Source organism: Gadus chalcogrammus, chromosome 13 (genome assembly GCF_026213295.1).
Source record: "Gadus chalcogrammus isolate NIFS_2021 chromosome 13, NIFS_Gcha_1.0, whole genome shotgun sequence".
NCBI lineage: Eukaryota > Metazoa > Chordata > Actinopteri > Gadiformes > Gadidae > Gadus > Gadus chalcogrammus.
In genome coordinates, this window is record NC_079424.1 from 16,671,424 (window position 1) to 16,687,885 (window position 16,462).

General features: G+C 47.8%; 1 protein-coding gene across 4 annotated transcripts in view; it reads right to left on the reverse strand.

Moving 5' to 3' along the window:
* Positions 1–16,462, reverse strand: part of ndrg3a (ndrg family member 3a) — a 36,767-nt gene that overhangs the window by 11,930 nt on the left and 8,375 nt on the right. For 3 of the 4 annotated variants that reach the window (XM_056605332.1, XM_056605333.1, XM_056605331.1), the window contains exons 2-3: positions 11,549–11,632; positions 9,375–9,407 (exon numbers count right to left, since the gene is read on the reverse strand). In XM_056605332.1, the coding sequence (XP_056461307.1) occupies positions 9,375–9,407; positions 11,549–11,605 (90 nt within the window). In that variant the 5' untranslated portion in view covers positions 11,606–11,632. Of the gene's footprint in view, positions 1–2,778; positions 2,973–9,374; positions 9,408–11,548; positions 11,633–16,462 lie in introns of those variants that run through there. The other variant, XM_056605334.1, reaches the window with a different exon arrangement.

Consider the following 16,462-nt stretch of genomic DNA (forward strand, 5'->3'; position numbering starts at 1 on the left):
GCGAGCAATAGAGAAAGAGTGAGAGGGAGACAGAGCGAGAGAGAGACAGAGAGACAGACCGAGAGCAACGCCGTAAATGTTGCCCGCCGCCATTTGCAGCCCCCTAAACAGGCCGTTTAAAAACCAGTTTGACGGATATGTGTCACAATCCCTCTAGAGGTGCTGAAGGTTAATCCTCAAGGACAAGGCTGCAGCTCTCTTGCCGTGTGTGTATGTGTGCGAGTGTTTGTGTGTGAGAGAGGAAGACTGCTGTGTGTGTGCGTGAGAGGACACAGTCAGAGAGAGCGTGAGATAGAGAGTGGAAAATTACCCTGTGTCTGGCAGCGACTGAATGAGAGGTGGCATGTGCTGCATCGCAGGAAAAAAACATAACGAAAAACTACAGCAGTCTTGCAGAACACGGAAATAAGTAAGCACTTGATCACACAGACCCACAGCGCTACAGCCCAACTGCAGCCTGTCATGCTGCATACGGTCACCTCTCCCTGGGATGGAGATGAGGATGGAGAGGACTGCCTGGTTCAGACCGTGACCTGAGTCATCCTACCAGCCTACAGGGCAGAGTGACCCTCCGGTTATTGCAAAAAAGAGAGAAAACTCCATCACTCTCTTCATTTAAACCCTGACTCCTGGTATTCGGGTGTATGACAGTGCCAAGGGCAGAAGGAGAACGTGCTACGTTCGATAAAATAACATTAAGAACAGGCAGATACACACATAACCACCACTGACATATCCTGAAAAAACGATATCCACGTGCACAGGCTCAGGCACGTGGAGACACTGGGAGGTCGTTTTTCAGGATATTACAGTGGTAGTGATATCAATATCAAAAGAGGTACGAATAAAGATGCAATATATTGGGGCGAGGAGCAGGGGTTAGGAAAGAGTTTGGAAGAGGAGGGAGGTGCAGAGAGGGAATATTTTACTGACAAAAGATGGCAAGGCACGGGCATGAGGTCCATGCCTGTGTAGTATGGTGGAGGAGACTGAGCAGGGCAGGAAGGTGTCCCTGTATACAGCTACATGCAGATCATGTATTGATCCAAGGTCTGCTTCTCATCTCTCTCACACACACACACACACACACACACACACACACACACACACACACACACACACACACACACACACACACACACACACACACACACACACACACACACACACACACACACACACACACACACACACACACGGTGGGGTTTTGTCGGTCCCCAGGCAGAATAAGCAAAGTGCAGCAATGGCTGCCTCTCCCACCGTTCCTGCCTCAGCAGCACAGCACTTGCGAGCACTTGAGCATCCTGGGAGTTGTAGTTCGGAGAAATGTGAAAGGTAGAGAAGAAGGTTGGAAGGGAGGGGTCTTATTTTCCTGGGGCTAGGGCAGAGGAGGAGTGAAGGAGTGAAGGAGTAGGTGGTGCTGTGGTGTTTTGGGGGGGGGGGGGGGGGTCGTAAAGCAGCCAGCCTTATACAGAGCGACGGAATCAAAGCCGGAGCAGGTGGAAGAAGGGGGGAGGGTATGTGTGCTAAAGCAAAAGCTGCCGCGGTTCATATCAGGGAGAGGCTGGCAGGAATGTTCTTCTACGGGGGTGGGGAAGTGATGGAGAAGGGTAAAGAAATATACAGAAATAAAATGGGTGCCCTCTTCTTATTCTCTTGTCATTCAACCGTCATGGTGTGGACATCTCCAGTAACACTCACATACACATCCTCATACACCAACACACACACGCACGTGCGTCTGCCATGGGTACAATCTTATCACACATGTGCAGTGGGACACACATACATGCATGTCACACTGCTCTCTTGTACTTCCCCCCCCGCCTACACATGTACCATCATTGAAGTGTTCAGGAAAACAAACCAAGGTCTCGACCACACGACCTGCTCTGCTGCTGCAGCTGTGTTATTGCACTGTGTGCACGTGAAGACGCGTGTCCGTGTGTGAGTGTGTTAGTCCCTCCCCTCCCTCGGGATCCACAAGTCTGGGACGCGGCCATTAAGACATTCATTAAAAATATAGAAACAACGGTCAACGTTGCCATTGCGGCATACAACGCGCACCGCCCACGCATCGCACAAACACACACACACACACACACACACATACAAAACACAAAATCACAGACATAGAGGTATAACACCAGCCATGCTGCCCACGACCTTCCCCCCCCCCCCCCCCCCCTCTCCAACCCCAACACACTTGCAGGTGTAAAGAGAACAAGGCATGGCCGACCTAAGTGACTCGGCTCTGGCAGACGCGCACGTATACACATCACGCACCCCCCCCCCCCCACCCCCTCCCCACCCCCTTCGGCTCGGTCAACATGCGACGCTGCAGTAACATGTTTACATGTGCTGCAGTCCAGGCACCAACACACAATTGCACACACTACATTGTGGTAATACTCATGCCAACACAAGCAGATGACGCCCAGAGAGAGGAATCCTTAACTATACACTTGACAACAATGCTTTACAGCAGAATCAGGACTTAATGCACGGTGGTGGTGGTGTTGGTCACACCTATACCCAGCTTCAGGCAGCGTTACTCTGGGTAGCAGCATCAGCAGACCACCCTCCTCCCTGCAGCTCCCCGACCACCAAGTGTGTTTATGCATATGTATAGGTGTGTGTGTGTGTGTGTGTGTGTGTGTGTGTGTGTGTGTGTGTGTGTGTGTGTGTGTGTGTGTGTGTGTGTGTGTGTGTGTGTGTGTGTGTGTGTGTGTGTGTGTGTGTGTGTGTGTGTGAGATATGCCGGCGGTGCACACTCACCGCCCCGTTCCCGGAGCAGGCGATCTGGTCCAGATCCAGAATGGCAGACATGTTTTCCCACGCAGGAGAGCGGTGTGTAGTGCTGAGCTACGCGTGTGCTGGGAGGCTTTGAAGATCTCCACCAGAACGGGGAGGGGAGGGACAGCAAGAGGGAGAGAGAGACACGCAGAGGGAGTGTGGAGAGAGAGAGAGAGGGAGAGAGAGATAGATAGAGAGGGAGTGAGAGAGGGAGAGGACGACTTGCTGCACCTCCTGACAGCTGTAGAGTGAAGCTACAGCAGTCGACTGGTGCAGCGATAGAGATAGAGAGATAGAGATAGAGAGAGAGTGGGAGAGAGAGAGAGAGAGAGAGAGGAGGAAGAACGCACGGCAGAGAGAGGTAAATAGTGAATGAGAGGAGAGATGGGGGAATGTGGATTTAGACAAGAGGCGGGATGTAGGGAGAGCGAGGGAAAGAGAGAGAGGGGGGTAGAGAGAGGTAGAAGGGTAGCAGGCGCAGCAGGAGAGTGAGACTGCAGTTTGCACTTGGTAGGCAAGGCGCGTCAGTTCAGCCAACCATGACTGCGTCTTATTGGATGACGGAGGTATGGGGTGGGGCTAGTATAAGAATGGAAAGGGGAGGAGGGGGTCGGCTGGGGGAGGGAGAGAGGGGGAGGGAGCCATGGGATGGAGGGAGAGGGGCGTTGCAGGCAGCCAGGCAGGCTACCCAGGAGGAGACTGCAGGCATGAGCCGTCACGCGGTCCGAGGGAAAGTTATGGAGAGGGAGAGGAGGAGAGAGAGAGAGAAACATAGAGGAAGGAGCGGAGAGGGAGAGGAGGAGAGAGAGAGAGAAACATAGAGGAAGGAGCGGAGAGGGAGAGGAGGAGAGAGAGAGAGAAACAGAGGAAGGAGCGGAGAGGGAGAGGAGGAGAGAGAGAGAGAAACATAGAGGAAGGAGCGGAGAGAGAGAGGAGGAGAGAGAGAAACATAGAGGAAGGAGCGGAGAGGGAGAGGAGGAGAGAGAGAGAAACATAGAGGAAGGAGCGGAGAGGGAGAGGAGGCTGACCGCTCATTCCTGAAATTAAGTTTGGCATTAGCAAAATGGCCACCCGCTGCTGTTGCTTCCACTGCCCATGGCGACAGAAGCCGTCTTAGCCACCACCCATTGGGTTTCCTTAAGGCACGAGCCACTGGAAATGACAGTAGGAGCTCAGCCAACGCTCAGAATGATCAGATCAGGTTCTGTAGTCTAAATTTGGGGGTTACTGGGTTTCTCTGTCACACGAATACATTGAACACCCTTCATTGCTAATGCGTCGTTTTCCATATTCATTCATCCGTGTAGAGGCCCATACGGTTCATTTGCCTCTCAATAGTTTAGTCCCAATAGAGCAAAATATACAATACAGACGTGGCTGTTAAATCTTTTATTTATTTCAGACCTCGAGTCTTTACCTTTTACAAAGAGCAACAGACAATTATTCTAACCTAAATCAGTTCAATGTAACAATCGTGCAAGGAAAACGCGGCAATGTCATTGTAAAAATAATAGAATCAATTAGTATTGATTTCTGAAGGCTAACAAGGGAACAGTTGGATCCCATTATAACCACCGGCCTCCACACATCATCCAGAGAAAATGGCAGAAAGTAACCTCTCCCTCCAGTCAAACCTGCAGCCAACAACCTCATCATCACAGATATCATATCCAGATACACTCCACATCGTATCTGGGGACTGACTATCTGCGTAAATGCGCTTCCCGTAATTCCTTTTGCTCTCACAGCGTATTGATTACCAGCGTATTGATCACCCATCTTCCACTTTACTCCAGGGTCTGTGGACGGCACGCGCAGGGGCTGGCAGGACGATACGGTCCACTCAGCGCCCTGCTTCCCTCCCTCTGCTCTGCCAATGACTGACCCAGACGAGGCGTGGGTGGGACCATCAGGGCTCGAAGAGGTATCCCTATTGGCTCCTGGATGTTAACACCACCCATTTGACCGCTAGCAACAGGCTAGCCTGCCAATATCACTCCTCGAGAATTGCCTTGCAATCCCGCAGCAGGTCCCATTGACACACACACAGGCCGAGATGTAAATCAAGGGAAGGCGTAATGACTGGCAGAAAGTGGTGTGCATGGACCTGCAGTCTATTTTGATCTTGCTGCATAAAGCAATAACAAGTTCCACAACTAAGTCATGTTATAAGGTCAAATCACACCCCTCCCCCAACACACACACACACACACACACACACACACACACACACACACACACACACACACACACACACACACACACACACACACACACACACACACACACACACACACACACACACACACTTTTCCAGCCATTTTATGTTCCGGTGGGCAGCAGATGGAAGCGGTGACACGGCCCGTGTGACACATGGTGCACCTGAGCCACAGACAGTCGTCGATCATGTGAGTCATTCAGTCTGCATTGGTGAAAATGGTGGAAAGACTGAATATCGATGGCCTCTGTTGATGCCTTGTTAAGGTTTAATCTGTAGATTCAATTATATTATAACGGCGTAGGGCATGAATGCAGCTCTGTCCGAGATAGTTATATTATATCCCATTATGGCAAAATTATATTCCGTCCTTACTAGTCACACATGCATTAATGTGATGTACACACACACATATTTTCTACTATTAACAGTATTTATTTGTGTGTTTTAAAACCTTGAGTTCTGCACTAAGGGCATTAGGACAATGCGAAGAGTACGACAGCAAAAACACTGCAGAAGGCACAGCCCTTCAACCACACAAAGGAGCTGCAGAACTCGCTGGCTCCTAAACACAGGTCTGCGGCGCCCCCTCCTGGTCAACTGGCAGCAGTGCACATTCAAGGAGGAGTTCGTTTTTCGCAGACAGCCATTTGTGTCCCACTTGCTTACCCTTGGTGAACAAGGTCAAGTAACGGTCTGTCAATGTCATTATGGTTTTCACAATTCAAGCCTATTTCATATTTCTAAAAAAAGATGTAACTAAAGAATATAAGATTGGAAGGTAAACTGCAATTACTGACAATGGTTTAATGTGGCCTTGAGCATGCTGCACATGAAACATACCTCTACGTCATGTTTGGCAACTCTTGGTGGATCGAGTTACTAATCTACACACAGTCTCTTCCAACATCTCCTCAGCTGTGTGCTTCCATTATGTTTAATTTGGAACATTTGCCTGTATTTTACGTTGTTGCAATGCATAACTGTTTCGCATTCCTCTGCACTCGCATGATTGTAGTTGCCCTGACTTCGATTGTATGTATTGACTGTCCCCACTGTGTCTGCTAGATGACTAAATGCTAATGTTTTAGATGAATAGACAGTTGATTGGAGCAAGGACATAAGCTAGGACATAATGAAGACTACCGGTATGTGTCATTCTGACCTCAGCTTGACACTTTAGTCTTATGGGACTCCATGTGTGCTCTTAACCCTGAAACGTAATTGTTAAAATAGTAGTGCGTGGTACAAACACATGCACACTTTCTCACCATCATTATAAACCATTCAGCAGTATTATCTATCTGTAAACATTGATCCACATAACATCTGGAATCCCAATGAGAAACATAATCAAATATAACTCAAACATTTCCTTGTGTCTGTGTATTCTAAAGCGGTTTGATGAATATCTGTATTTTTTTTAAATAAAAAAATGTATTTATATAAAAATACACCAATAGCTGAGATAGAGACTGCGCTAGATGGTTTGTTACACAGAAAGATCTTTGAAGTCACCCTCGGAAACTATTGGGAAAAGGCAGGCACTTTCAGAAAAATACTGATTGGATGAATCATCAGGTTTATTACATGGTTACTCACAGGATGCTGATTGGTCCCCTGTCATGCACAGTAAATAGGCCAGGCTAGCAGAAGCAAAGATACTAACACTCCCAATTATACAACACCTGCCCAAGTCAAATCCATGCAGGCATCCCCGTTGGAGTTAGCCTCCACAAGCAGGACCTTTTCTACGTTGTCAAAGGTCTGGACGCCACAGCATGCACCTCCCACAGCTGGCCTATAGGGGGAGCTGTTGTACTACACAGGGAAGTGAAGTAGACATGAAAAGCTGGTTTCAACTGCAAGCAGCAGTTCTCTGCTGGATCTGGAAATCTCATTGGACAGCAGCAATGGCGCAGCGTAAAATACCAACATGACGCTACACTAGATTAATGTAGCATCATGTATTGTGTTGGTATTGTACAGTAACGGCTAGTGTGCAACTACATTATATTCCTCATTGAACACAGCGATTGGATCACAGAAGAGCCTGGAGACCAAGCAAAGTGTCTATGTATGAATCCCTCACGTCCTCCCAATCATGTACCGTGTTTCCTCCATATTCAGGAACAGTATTAGAGTCAACCTTCAGTATTCAGGACCACGTAAGTCCTTGACTGTGTGAAAAAAACCTTACAGTACCTTTATTGAAGATTGGATAAAGGACCTTTTGTGATATGGATATGATGACTTTAATGCAACAGCCCTTTAAAACACCAGGAAAGGGGCATCATTCCGTTTGTGAGGAGACTGAGATAACGTCTGGTCCCCCATCTCCATATGGTTGATATTGTAATGATGTAGCCCACAGCTCTGCTAGCACTGTTGGACCAGACAAAAGGAGGAGAGAGTGCAGCGCAGACACAGGCACATGGCGGAGAGCGTGAGGCCCAGCCCTCTCCACTGAGCCTGCTCCCCTCTCCTGCCGTACCTGCATGAGCTATATTTAGCTATGATGGGATGCCGGGAGTCGCCATGACTGCAGAAAGCATGGGCTGCTGGGGGTGTAAGGGGGTGGGGGCTTAACCATTCCGTGGCGCATGCCTGTCCGTGAATGCGGCAGCCAAGGGGGGCCAGAAAATCTTGCGTTTAGGAAAATAAAGGGTTTCCTTTGCAATGCGGTAACATCCTCACCTTCTCTTGGCAAAAAAAGTGTCAGTGATCCGCCTGACCGAACCCAGAGTACAGACATAGAAATCCCCATGAGGGGCCTAGTTGCCCCCCCAACGCCGGGGGCTTTGGGGTGGGGCTTTAGTAGGGCAGCAGGGCTACGTCGCCCTGAATTGTAGCGCGTCTGGATTAGGCAGCAGGGGAAGCAGCAGGTGAAGCAGACCAGAGTGTGACATAAATGTCTGCCGTGGTATCTCCACACCCTAGCTCGGGGAGTTAGATGGTGGTGTCATGCACACTGTGTGATGTATTATACAGCAGCCGAGCCGTGACGGTCCCATATAGCTTTCCACAAATCATCATCTCCATCGTGTCCTGAGATAACATCGCCCTCCGCCCACTGTCTGTCAGGCAGGAACAAATACATCCACCGACAGATTCACTATCCCCAACAATGTCGCAACACTGATGAAATGGACGTATGCAAAGAAAAATGTCAACAGATCGTTGCCTGTATTGGAATCCAATAGTTGAAACCCTTACTGGGACAGCCAAAGTCTGCACATACTAGCTTCTCAATCAATATGTAAAAGGAATAGAGTGGGGCTCAATCCATTCGCATGACTTTATCGTCGCACCTGGTTTCTTGTATTCAGGGTGTTCTTCCGAGACGAATAACGGCGCCTGGAGACCAACGTTGAGACTCAGTGATTGAATTTCCCCGATCAATATACACACACACACACCAATTCTGTAGTACCCTTTTTTGGGAATCAGAGCAGTCGGCAGGCGTCCATTTTGGCAGGGAACGCAAAGTATTATGGAAATGTTTAGGCTATGCTAAGCCGTGCTATTAAATTTACTTTTTACCGGAGAATCAGAAAATTAAGCTGGCTGTGAAGATAAAGACATACATACAAACATATAATACAAAATGTGACACGACAATATACAATGCTCAACATTTATTGAACATGTTGATACTCATCCAATTACGAATTTGACCTTTGATCAAGGATATATAACAATTTAACAATCACTATCCATATATTAATCAGTTTAGTCACAGTGCCTCGGCGGAGGTCACAGGACAGCTACGACAACGGGCCGCAGCATCCGGAACGGATGGGGTCATATTAGACTAACACTGTGGTCACACACAATCCTGAACATCTATTAGTGCGGCCTGGTTCCTATGATCTTTTCTGATTGCAATAGACTTTGTATGCCAAGGTTTGTAAAACATATTGATGCCGGCCCGGCGCGCCTGACAGGGAATGCCACTCTCTTACTGTGTGTGTGAGCAGAGCCAGAGAAGGCACGAAGCAGACTCAGGGAATCTCTTAGTGACCTTGTTACAAATGAACAGCCGCAAGAAACAAATCAGGCAGTGGAACGTCTGTTCGAAGCACATTCTGTGACCCTGAACACCTCTTTACAACAGATGCGCACTTATTTATGTGGCCTATTCTAGAGACAACAGGCAACCGTTTATCTCACACACGGCACACAAGTGATGAACAACGGTTTGATTTGAGGCAGATGACTATCTGGATAAAGAATTGGAGAGGTGATGGGGCCAATGGACCTCTCTCCACCATGCCGCCCCCCCCCGCCCCCCCCCCCCCCCATCACTCCTTGTCCAGTCACAAGCAGTCCGGTAGTACTGGCTGGAAGTATCACATACCTGGCAATCAAAGTCCTGGAAATTTCTGGAATTCTGCAAGAGAGAGAGAGAGAGAGATAAGAAGAGTGTTAAACACAAGAAACTTGTTAATTGAAGCACATTTCTATCCAATTAACATATTTCTTGTAGGTCTTCGCCATGGCTGTCAGATAAATAAAAGAAAACTCCAAATTAACAACATTATATTAACACTTCACGGTCTTGACTATACCACTGTGTTTACGCTTTTATTCATTCATTCAACTGTATCCAATACTCTCAACAGATAATTAAGGCAATTAAGGCTGATTGACCACACAGTAATGTTTGCTGAATTTGTAGCTAAATAATTACTGTTAATATTAAGAGGGACACTGTGTAGCGTTTCAAGCAATGCATTCGCTAAAAGTCATTGGTGTAAAATCAATATTCTGACTTATCCTCCTGAGAGAATTATTTCTTATTTACATTGAACGGGTAAGTCCTAATTAGGCATCCGTTTTTCTTCAGAGAAATTAGAGTGGTCCAGTTAGACTAGAACCAAATTATTTTGGGCACCTGCACCACTTGATCTTTAACAGATGTTCAGCATTGCTCATTTTAACGAGCGTTCAGTCATTACGCAGATTGGACTTTTATCCAGTGCAAAGAAAATCTACTACAGTATATGCAAGATATTAAGAATCAAGTGGGAGCTGTTGACCAAGGAGCCCTACAGGTAGGCTACAGGCATTTGGGAGCAAAATGGAGAACCTGTTGACTGGAAGACAACACCCCAGACAGTGGCAGACACCACACTGTCACACTGTTCTCCCTATAGAATACGGTGTTATCAACACTTTTAAGAACGCAGTAGGCAGGTCTGCAATAGATTGCATCTCCAACATGAAAGAATGAAGGATAAAAAGGTGCATAGAGAGAAACCTCATCCGGCGAATACAGAATCGTCTAGCATGAGATCACACTGAAGCGATTAGTGTACGGCCTGATGCGGCCAAACAGCTAAATATCCAGTAGTTGTGGAATATGAATGAGCTCATAGCAGTCCTTGAGCAGTCACCCGTGCAGCTAATGTACACAGAAGCCATTTAGCATTTTACGTTCATTTATTTGAGCATGCTTCGAGTATATGATGAACGTTTTCTAGTCGGCAATGGACCTTATCAACGGGGCTAGTGTGTAATAAGCAACCCTGTGTGGAGCTACTGTTTCTCATCCAAGGAATGACAGCGGATTAGGCTTCGTGCATCATCTCATCTGCCCCCCCCTCTCTCCAACTCGGCCCTTCCGATGCCTACCTCCACACACCGTATTCTTTAATTGGCTGGCCACTAGATGGAGTGAGAGGTCAGCTCTACCCGCCGTAGTAATCTATGAGTTTTATCGTGTCACCTCATCACTGCCGCTGCATGAGCACTTAACTCGGCCAGTGAGCCGTTAAAGCCTTTGTCAGCCAGTAGAACCAAGTACAAATAAAGAAGAAATCCATAATATTCATGCCTGGTGGATTGATGTCAGTGGCTCTTCCACATCCATGCCTGCCACCTGTCCCCCCCACACCCCCAGCCCCAACAGCCGGCAACCCCCTGTGAAGCTTGGAATGAATATCATGACAGCCAGGCACACACCCACACGGGTACATTGATGAGGAAGAGAAGGAAGGTAATTTAATGATGGAGCTAGCTTAAGATCTGCCATCGCTTCCTTCCGTTCTCTCGTCTTCCCTGTGTCCTTCGCTGGCTCTTGAAATTTGCTGAGGAGTCTCAGCCCAGTTCTCTGATCTTTATTCGCTCTTGCTCCAAGACGCAGTCTTGCTCTAGGTCCTTCTCTTTGTCTGCCTCTTCTCCTCCCTCTTCCCACAGTCTGTCGGTTTGTCTGTTTATCTCTGTGCCTTTTTCCACCCCATTTCAAATTGCCTCGCTCTGCCCTGGATTTCTTTCCACAGTATTTTCCACAGCCAAGCAGATATGAATAATTCACTTTGATGAAGGGAACTGCAAGGCACACATGCGTTGCAGCGCGCATGAAATGCGCATGTAGTATCGTGTGCAGATGCTTGCCATGGCCACAGGGGGCAGAGCTCAAATGTGTCAGTGTGGAATCGTGAGACGGTTGAATGCGTGGCACTGTTGCCTCAGCATGTTGATAGGTCATACCTCTCCCCCACCCATCCACCACCAGCAGCATCGACTCACCTTATTGTTTAGCAGGGGTTTGATCTCGGTCAGCTGGACATCCTGTAACTCTTCCATCTTGCTGTGTGGTGACGGTAAAGCGCTCTGTTCATATGAGAGTGAGAGAGAGTGAGAGAGTGAGAGAGAGAGATTAATTTCAATCAATCGCCAGCAACTGGTCGAGCAATCACAGAGAGGGGGGATGTATGCAGGGCTGTGAACGATGATTGCGGTTTAGCATATTCATTCAGGAAAAAAAATGACCTGTAAGTCAATTCATGAATAAAGACTTTAATGACTTCAGAAGTTTCTCCAAGTGCGGTGAGGTCAAAGAAGGTAGGCTGCTGTGGCAGAAACATGGTGGTATGGACCGATGGGGACCCATGTAAAAAATTACTAAAGTATGCCATTTTTGCCCGGGTTTGTATGCCGCTGCTCACAAACGATATAAATGTTAATAAGTCGTACTCCCCAGTTCGCTCAAAATATCACACAGTGGTTTGCATCAATGTTTGCGAGCCAGCATAGCTCAACCTTGTTTAGCACTTTATTTCCTCCTCCGGCGGTCATTACTGTGACAGGAAATGTTATCCTTTAGACAGAATGCCTCCATAAGACATGAGAAAAGCATCAGCGACTTCAGAATCTCACCAGCAGTGATTTACAGGACAGTGAATGCTCCAATACTCCTGGCACAAGAATCCACAAGCACTGTGTAGTACAAAGCTGATGCGCGCACACATACCGACAAAATCTGGTAGATTGTTTTTGCACTGTAATGGAGGCGAACATAGCGCAGCCCCGTTGGACCTGATCATTTTCCCTGATGCCTTTGTCTATATAGCATCAATCCTAGAGATGGAGGACAGGACAAACACTTTTATACTCTATAGCCCTACAGTGACAGGCAGCCAGCTTGTCTGGTGTAGGGAAAAAATGCACGTCTGAATCCAGGGGAGCTCTGGCAGTGTTGTTATTGGTTTATCTGCATGTCAAACGAGGAAACAGAATCCGATCACAAGCGGCCACTGGAGACCTGCTGCTACTGCCAGTTGGCCGCCGCGCCCTCTGTCTCGGCCGCTCTCTGGACACCAGATACCTGGTCTGAGGGGCCACAGAGCCACCTGGGGGTGTGTGCATGCATTGGTATCTCCTCATGCTATAGACACACTCGAACTAACACAGTAATGACAGTAACACACATTATCCAACCAAGGACAAAGAACATGGGGAAGGGCTTCATGTGGAGAAGGAATAATGCTAAATGATACGTATTCTTGAACTTTATTTTATACTCAAAGTATGTTTTGACAAATTATATGGTTATTGTAGTCCATTTTCTCGCATAATAACATCATTCTTAACACACACACACACACACACACACACACACACACACACACACACACACACACACACACACACACACACACACACACACACACACACACACACACACACACACACACACACACACACACACGTTCTGGTAGTGAGCAGCCGATAAAAGCTGTAAACAGGAAGCCAAGGGGCTTTGGTTACCTTGCTGGAGCACAGTGGTTTGAGTTACACTAGGCGAAAGATCTTCGACATCACCCAGTACCTCCTTATAGTTCAATGCCCTTGGAGAGCGGAGACTCGTCTTCTGGTTTACACACTGTCTGCCATGGCAGGGGGCTTAAGATGAACATCTGGCAGGAGGGTTTTGAATAAGTAAATGTCTAGCCAGTTGGTACTGGCTCACAAATCAGACTTGAAATTAATATCCAATGACGGATTGCCGACAAGCTCAAATATCTGACCGGGGCCTTTGACTATTACCGGTATGTCATATTAGTTTAGAGTCCGACCACGCTGCTGGTGGCAGGGACCTTCAAGCACGTAATTATTAGCAAACACTCTCGGCCAGCAGTAGCAGTAAACCGTAAGAAAAGTGTCCTTAAGGTTTCAAATCAATACCGCATAGACTTAGCCCCGGTAGAAATCGACAAATTTACATCCTGCTTTAAAAGATTCATCCCTGCATACTAATTAGTATTCTTCACTAAAATATTTTCGTAATGAAAACAGGAAACAAGGTGCAACTCCACCACTTGCAGATTTTGGTTTCGTGCCCAGGATCTGTGCCGCCTCCCCCTCAGAAGTTCTGCTTTAACATTGAAGTACTGCTGGGACCGTGTTTAGTTGCTACCAAAGCGTGCCTTGGACGACCTTGAGTTTAGGGTTTCAGATAACCTTCAGTTCGGTTATCTGACAACAGGAGGGGTGGAGAAGGTGGTGGTGTGGGGGGGGGGTTGTCAAGTCAGCGGGAATCAGCCAGGGCGATCGCTGTATAGAAATGTGTGGACAGGCATCTACTGGTGACACATGAATGTCAGCAGCAGGAGGTAGCAGTCTCCGATGGCCATGGTTCTCGTGTAACATGAAACAAATGGAGGAAACAACAAAATGGTGGGCACAGCAAGCGTTGGGGAGTGGAAATAATAACTGGGGTAAATCCCCGTTGACAAATCCAGCTCAAGGGCAGAACTTAATGATATTTAGACAAGCGGCCGTGGAGAAGCAGGGAGGAAAAGCAAACAAATAGTCTACATGCTTGAGCGGATTGAGCCGATTGACCGGATCAATCCAACACTTCCTCAGACTGCCACGGAAAGTGGGACAGAGGCAAAGGCCGCTGAAATCGTAGCCGGCTCATAACGGGGGGAGGGGAGAGAGTGGGGGTGGTCGAGGGGTCTCGATAACAGGGGAGCACACTGGACACACACACACACACACACACACACACACACACCCCCCCCCCCCCCCCCCTTCTGGCCACCATTGTATTGCATTGTACTGTATTGTATTAGAGCACTTAACTGTGTAGCAACTGCTGCTATCATGGCTGTATCATGTAAGTCGCTTTGGATAAAAGCGTCTGCTAAATGCCCTAAATGTAAATGTAACAGCCAAACCACCCTCACCCAACGGACGAACCGTTTCCCGTCATCGTTTTGCCGTTACGTACGCACCTATACAGACAATTTAGATGGAAATCATCCGTTAGTCATCACTAATAAAATCAGGTACGAGTGCTTCTCCCGCTAGGGTACATCCAAACGATTTTGACCTGAAATAACCCCTCCCCCCCTCCATTTCGGAGGCCTTCGCACATCTGGAAATGCACTTAACCTTGTAGGACATTGAGCAGAAGGACAGCGGTACCCCATTGAAACCCGCATCCAACAGTGTGCATCTCTCAGCCCCTCAGCAGCCCCATCGACGCTGCTCTGCGGTGCAGCATGCACAGTGGTTGCCATAGAGACAAAGCTAGCTAGCAGCCCATGTTTATTCTAAGCTGGGCCAGCCCCATGGGGCCAATGTGAGCCGAGGAGAAATGGGGGGGAAAAAATAAAGAGGAGCGCATCCAGCACAGTTAATAGAATAGATGAGGGGACTGAAGAGCTGCTTGTGAAATGTCCGTTACACCCCGCCACATGTTATTTTGTAAACATGCTACGTCAAAAGAGAAATAATTGACATGTGGTAGTGGCAGTGCAGCGTGAGCGTTTGCTTGTATGATGGAGTCATACAATCATACAGACACCGGCTTTAAGAGCTACAACATTATTTCCCCGGACAAACAAAAGGCACAGAAATTAGACACTGGTGCTCAAACAGAAGTATCCCATTCCTTTGTCAGGGTCAGGTTGTTTCCTAAATGGAACTACATCTAGACAACGGGAAATCTCAAAAAATATCACGACGACCCATTCCGGACAAGGGAGGTGCTGGAACAAATGGTTGGCAAAGAGCAAAACAGCATTTGACAACAACGCATGAGGATGTTGGGTAAGAAGCCATGTCGGAGGAAAACCACAGGAGACAAGCCTAGGCACGCCACAGTCCCACGTGAGGCAAAGGGCAACCTTCACGGAAGATCAGCCTAAACATGGCAGCTGGGGGACGAAGGTCTTCCCGTATCCTCCCACTCTTTCCTCACAATGCTGCGTGAACATGAGGCAGTCCTGTAGCCACGTCAGCGGTAGCATCATCTGGATGATCAGTCAACTCCCCCACCCACCACCACCACCCTCTCTTTCTAGGTCAATCCATCTCCATCTCACCTTGGGCTGTGACTAAGTCCTGGAAGGCTCCATGATTGACGACCACTAGCCCAGTTGTGAGGCTGTTGACCCCTTCCCCCCCTCATCCCCACCCTCTACTCTTCCTTAGCCTCAGGGAGGCACCTCTCGTCTCCTCTTAAACACTGCTTCAGATTCACCATGGCAACGGGGAAACAGCTAACATTAGCATCGTCATAATCGATTGACTCACTTTGAAACACACACACACACACACACACACACACACACACACACACACACACACACACACACACACACACACACACACACACACACACACACACACACACACACACACACACACACACACACACACACACACACACACACGGTTCTTCTTGGTACGGTGACCTCCGACTCTGGTAACTCAGTCAGCATCATAGTGACTGATGTGCAGTGATGACTCTCTCCTTTATGGGAGGTGACCTCTAATCATGTTCCACCATTTCAGAGAAAGTGATAGCTTGTATGCAAGATATATGTATCAACACTATTTCAACTGATCGTTTAAATCTCCAGGAAATAGTGCCCATTAAGCGGCTTGTTGTATGTCACGCCATTATTCATATATTGGGTTGAAGTGAAACGCCTTTCTATAAAGCTTGCCAACAGGATAAAGTAAAAATAAACTCTCAGTAATCAAAAAGGGGCACACTTTGAGGGATCTCGCTACGTCACTCAGCATTTTGAAGAGGAAGAAGGTGGAGATGATGATTACCACCGGCACTTTTTGCAAAAGTTCAAAGCAAACAGCCCTACCCTGCAGTGTTGTCTGCAAGTCTGCCTTCCTGTTGAGGGAAATTAT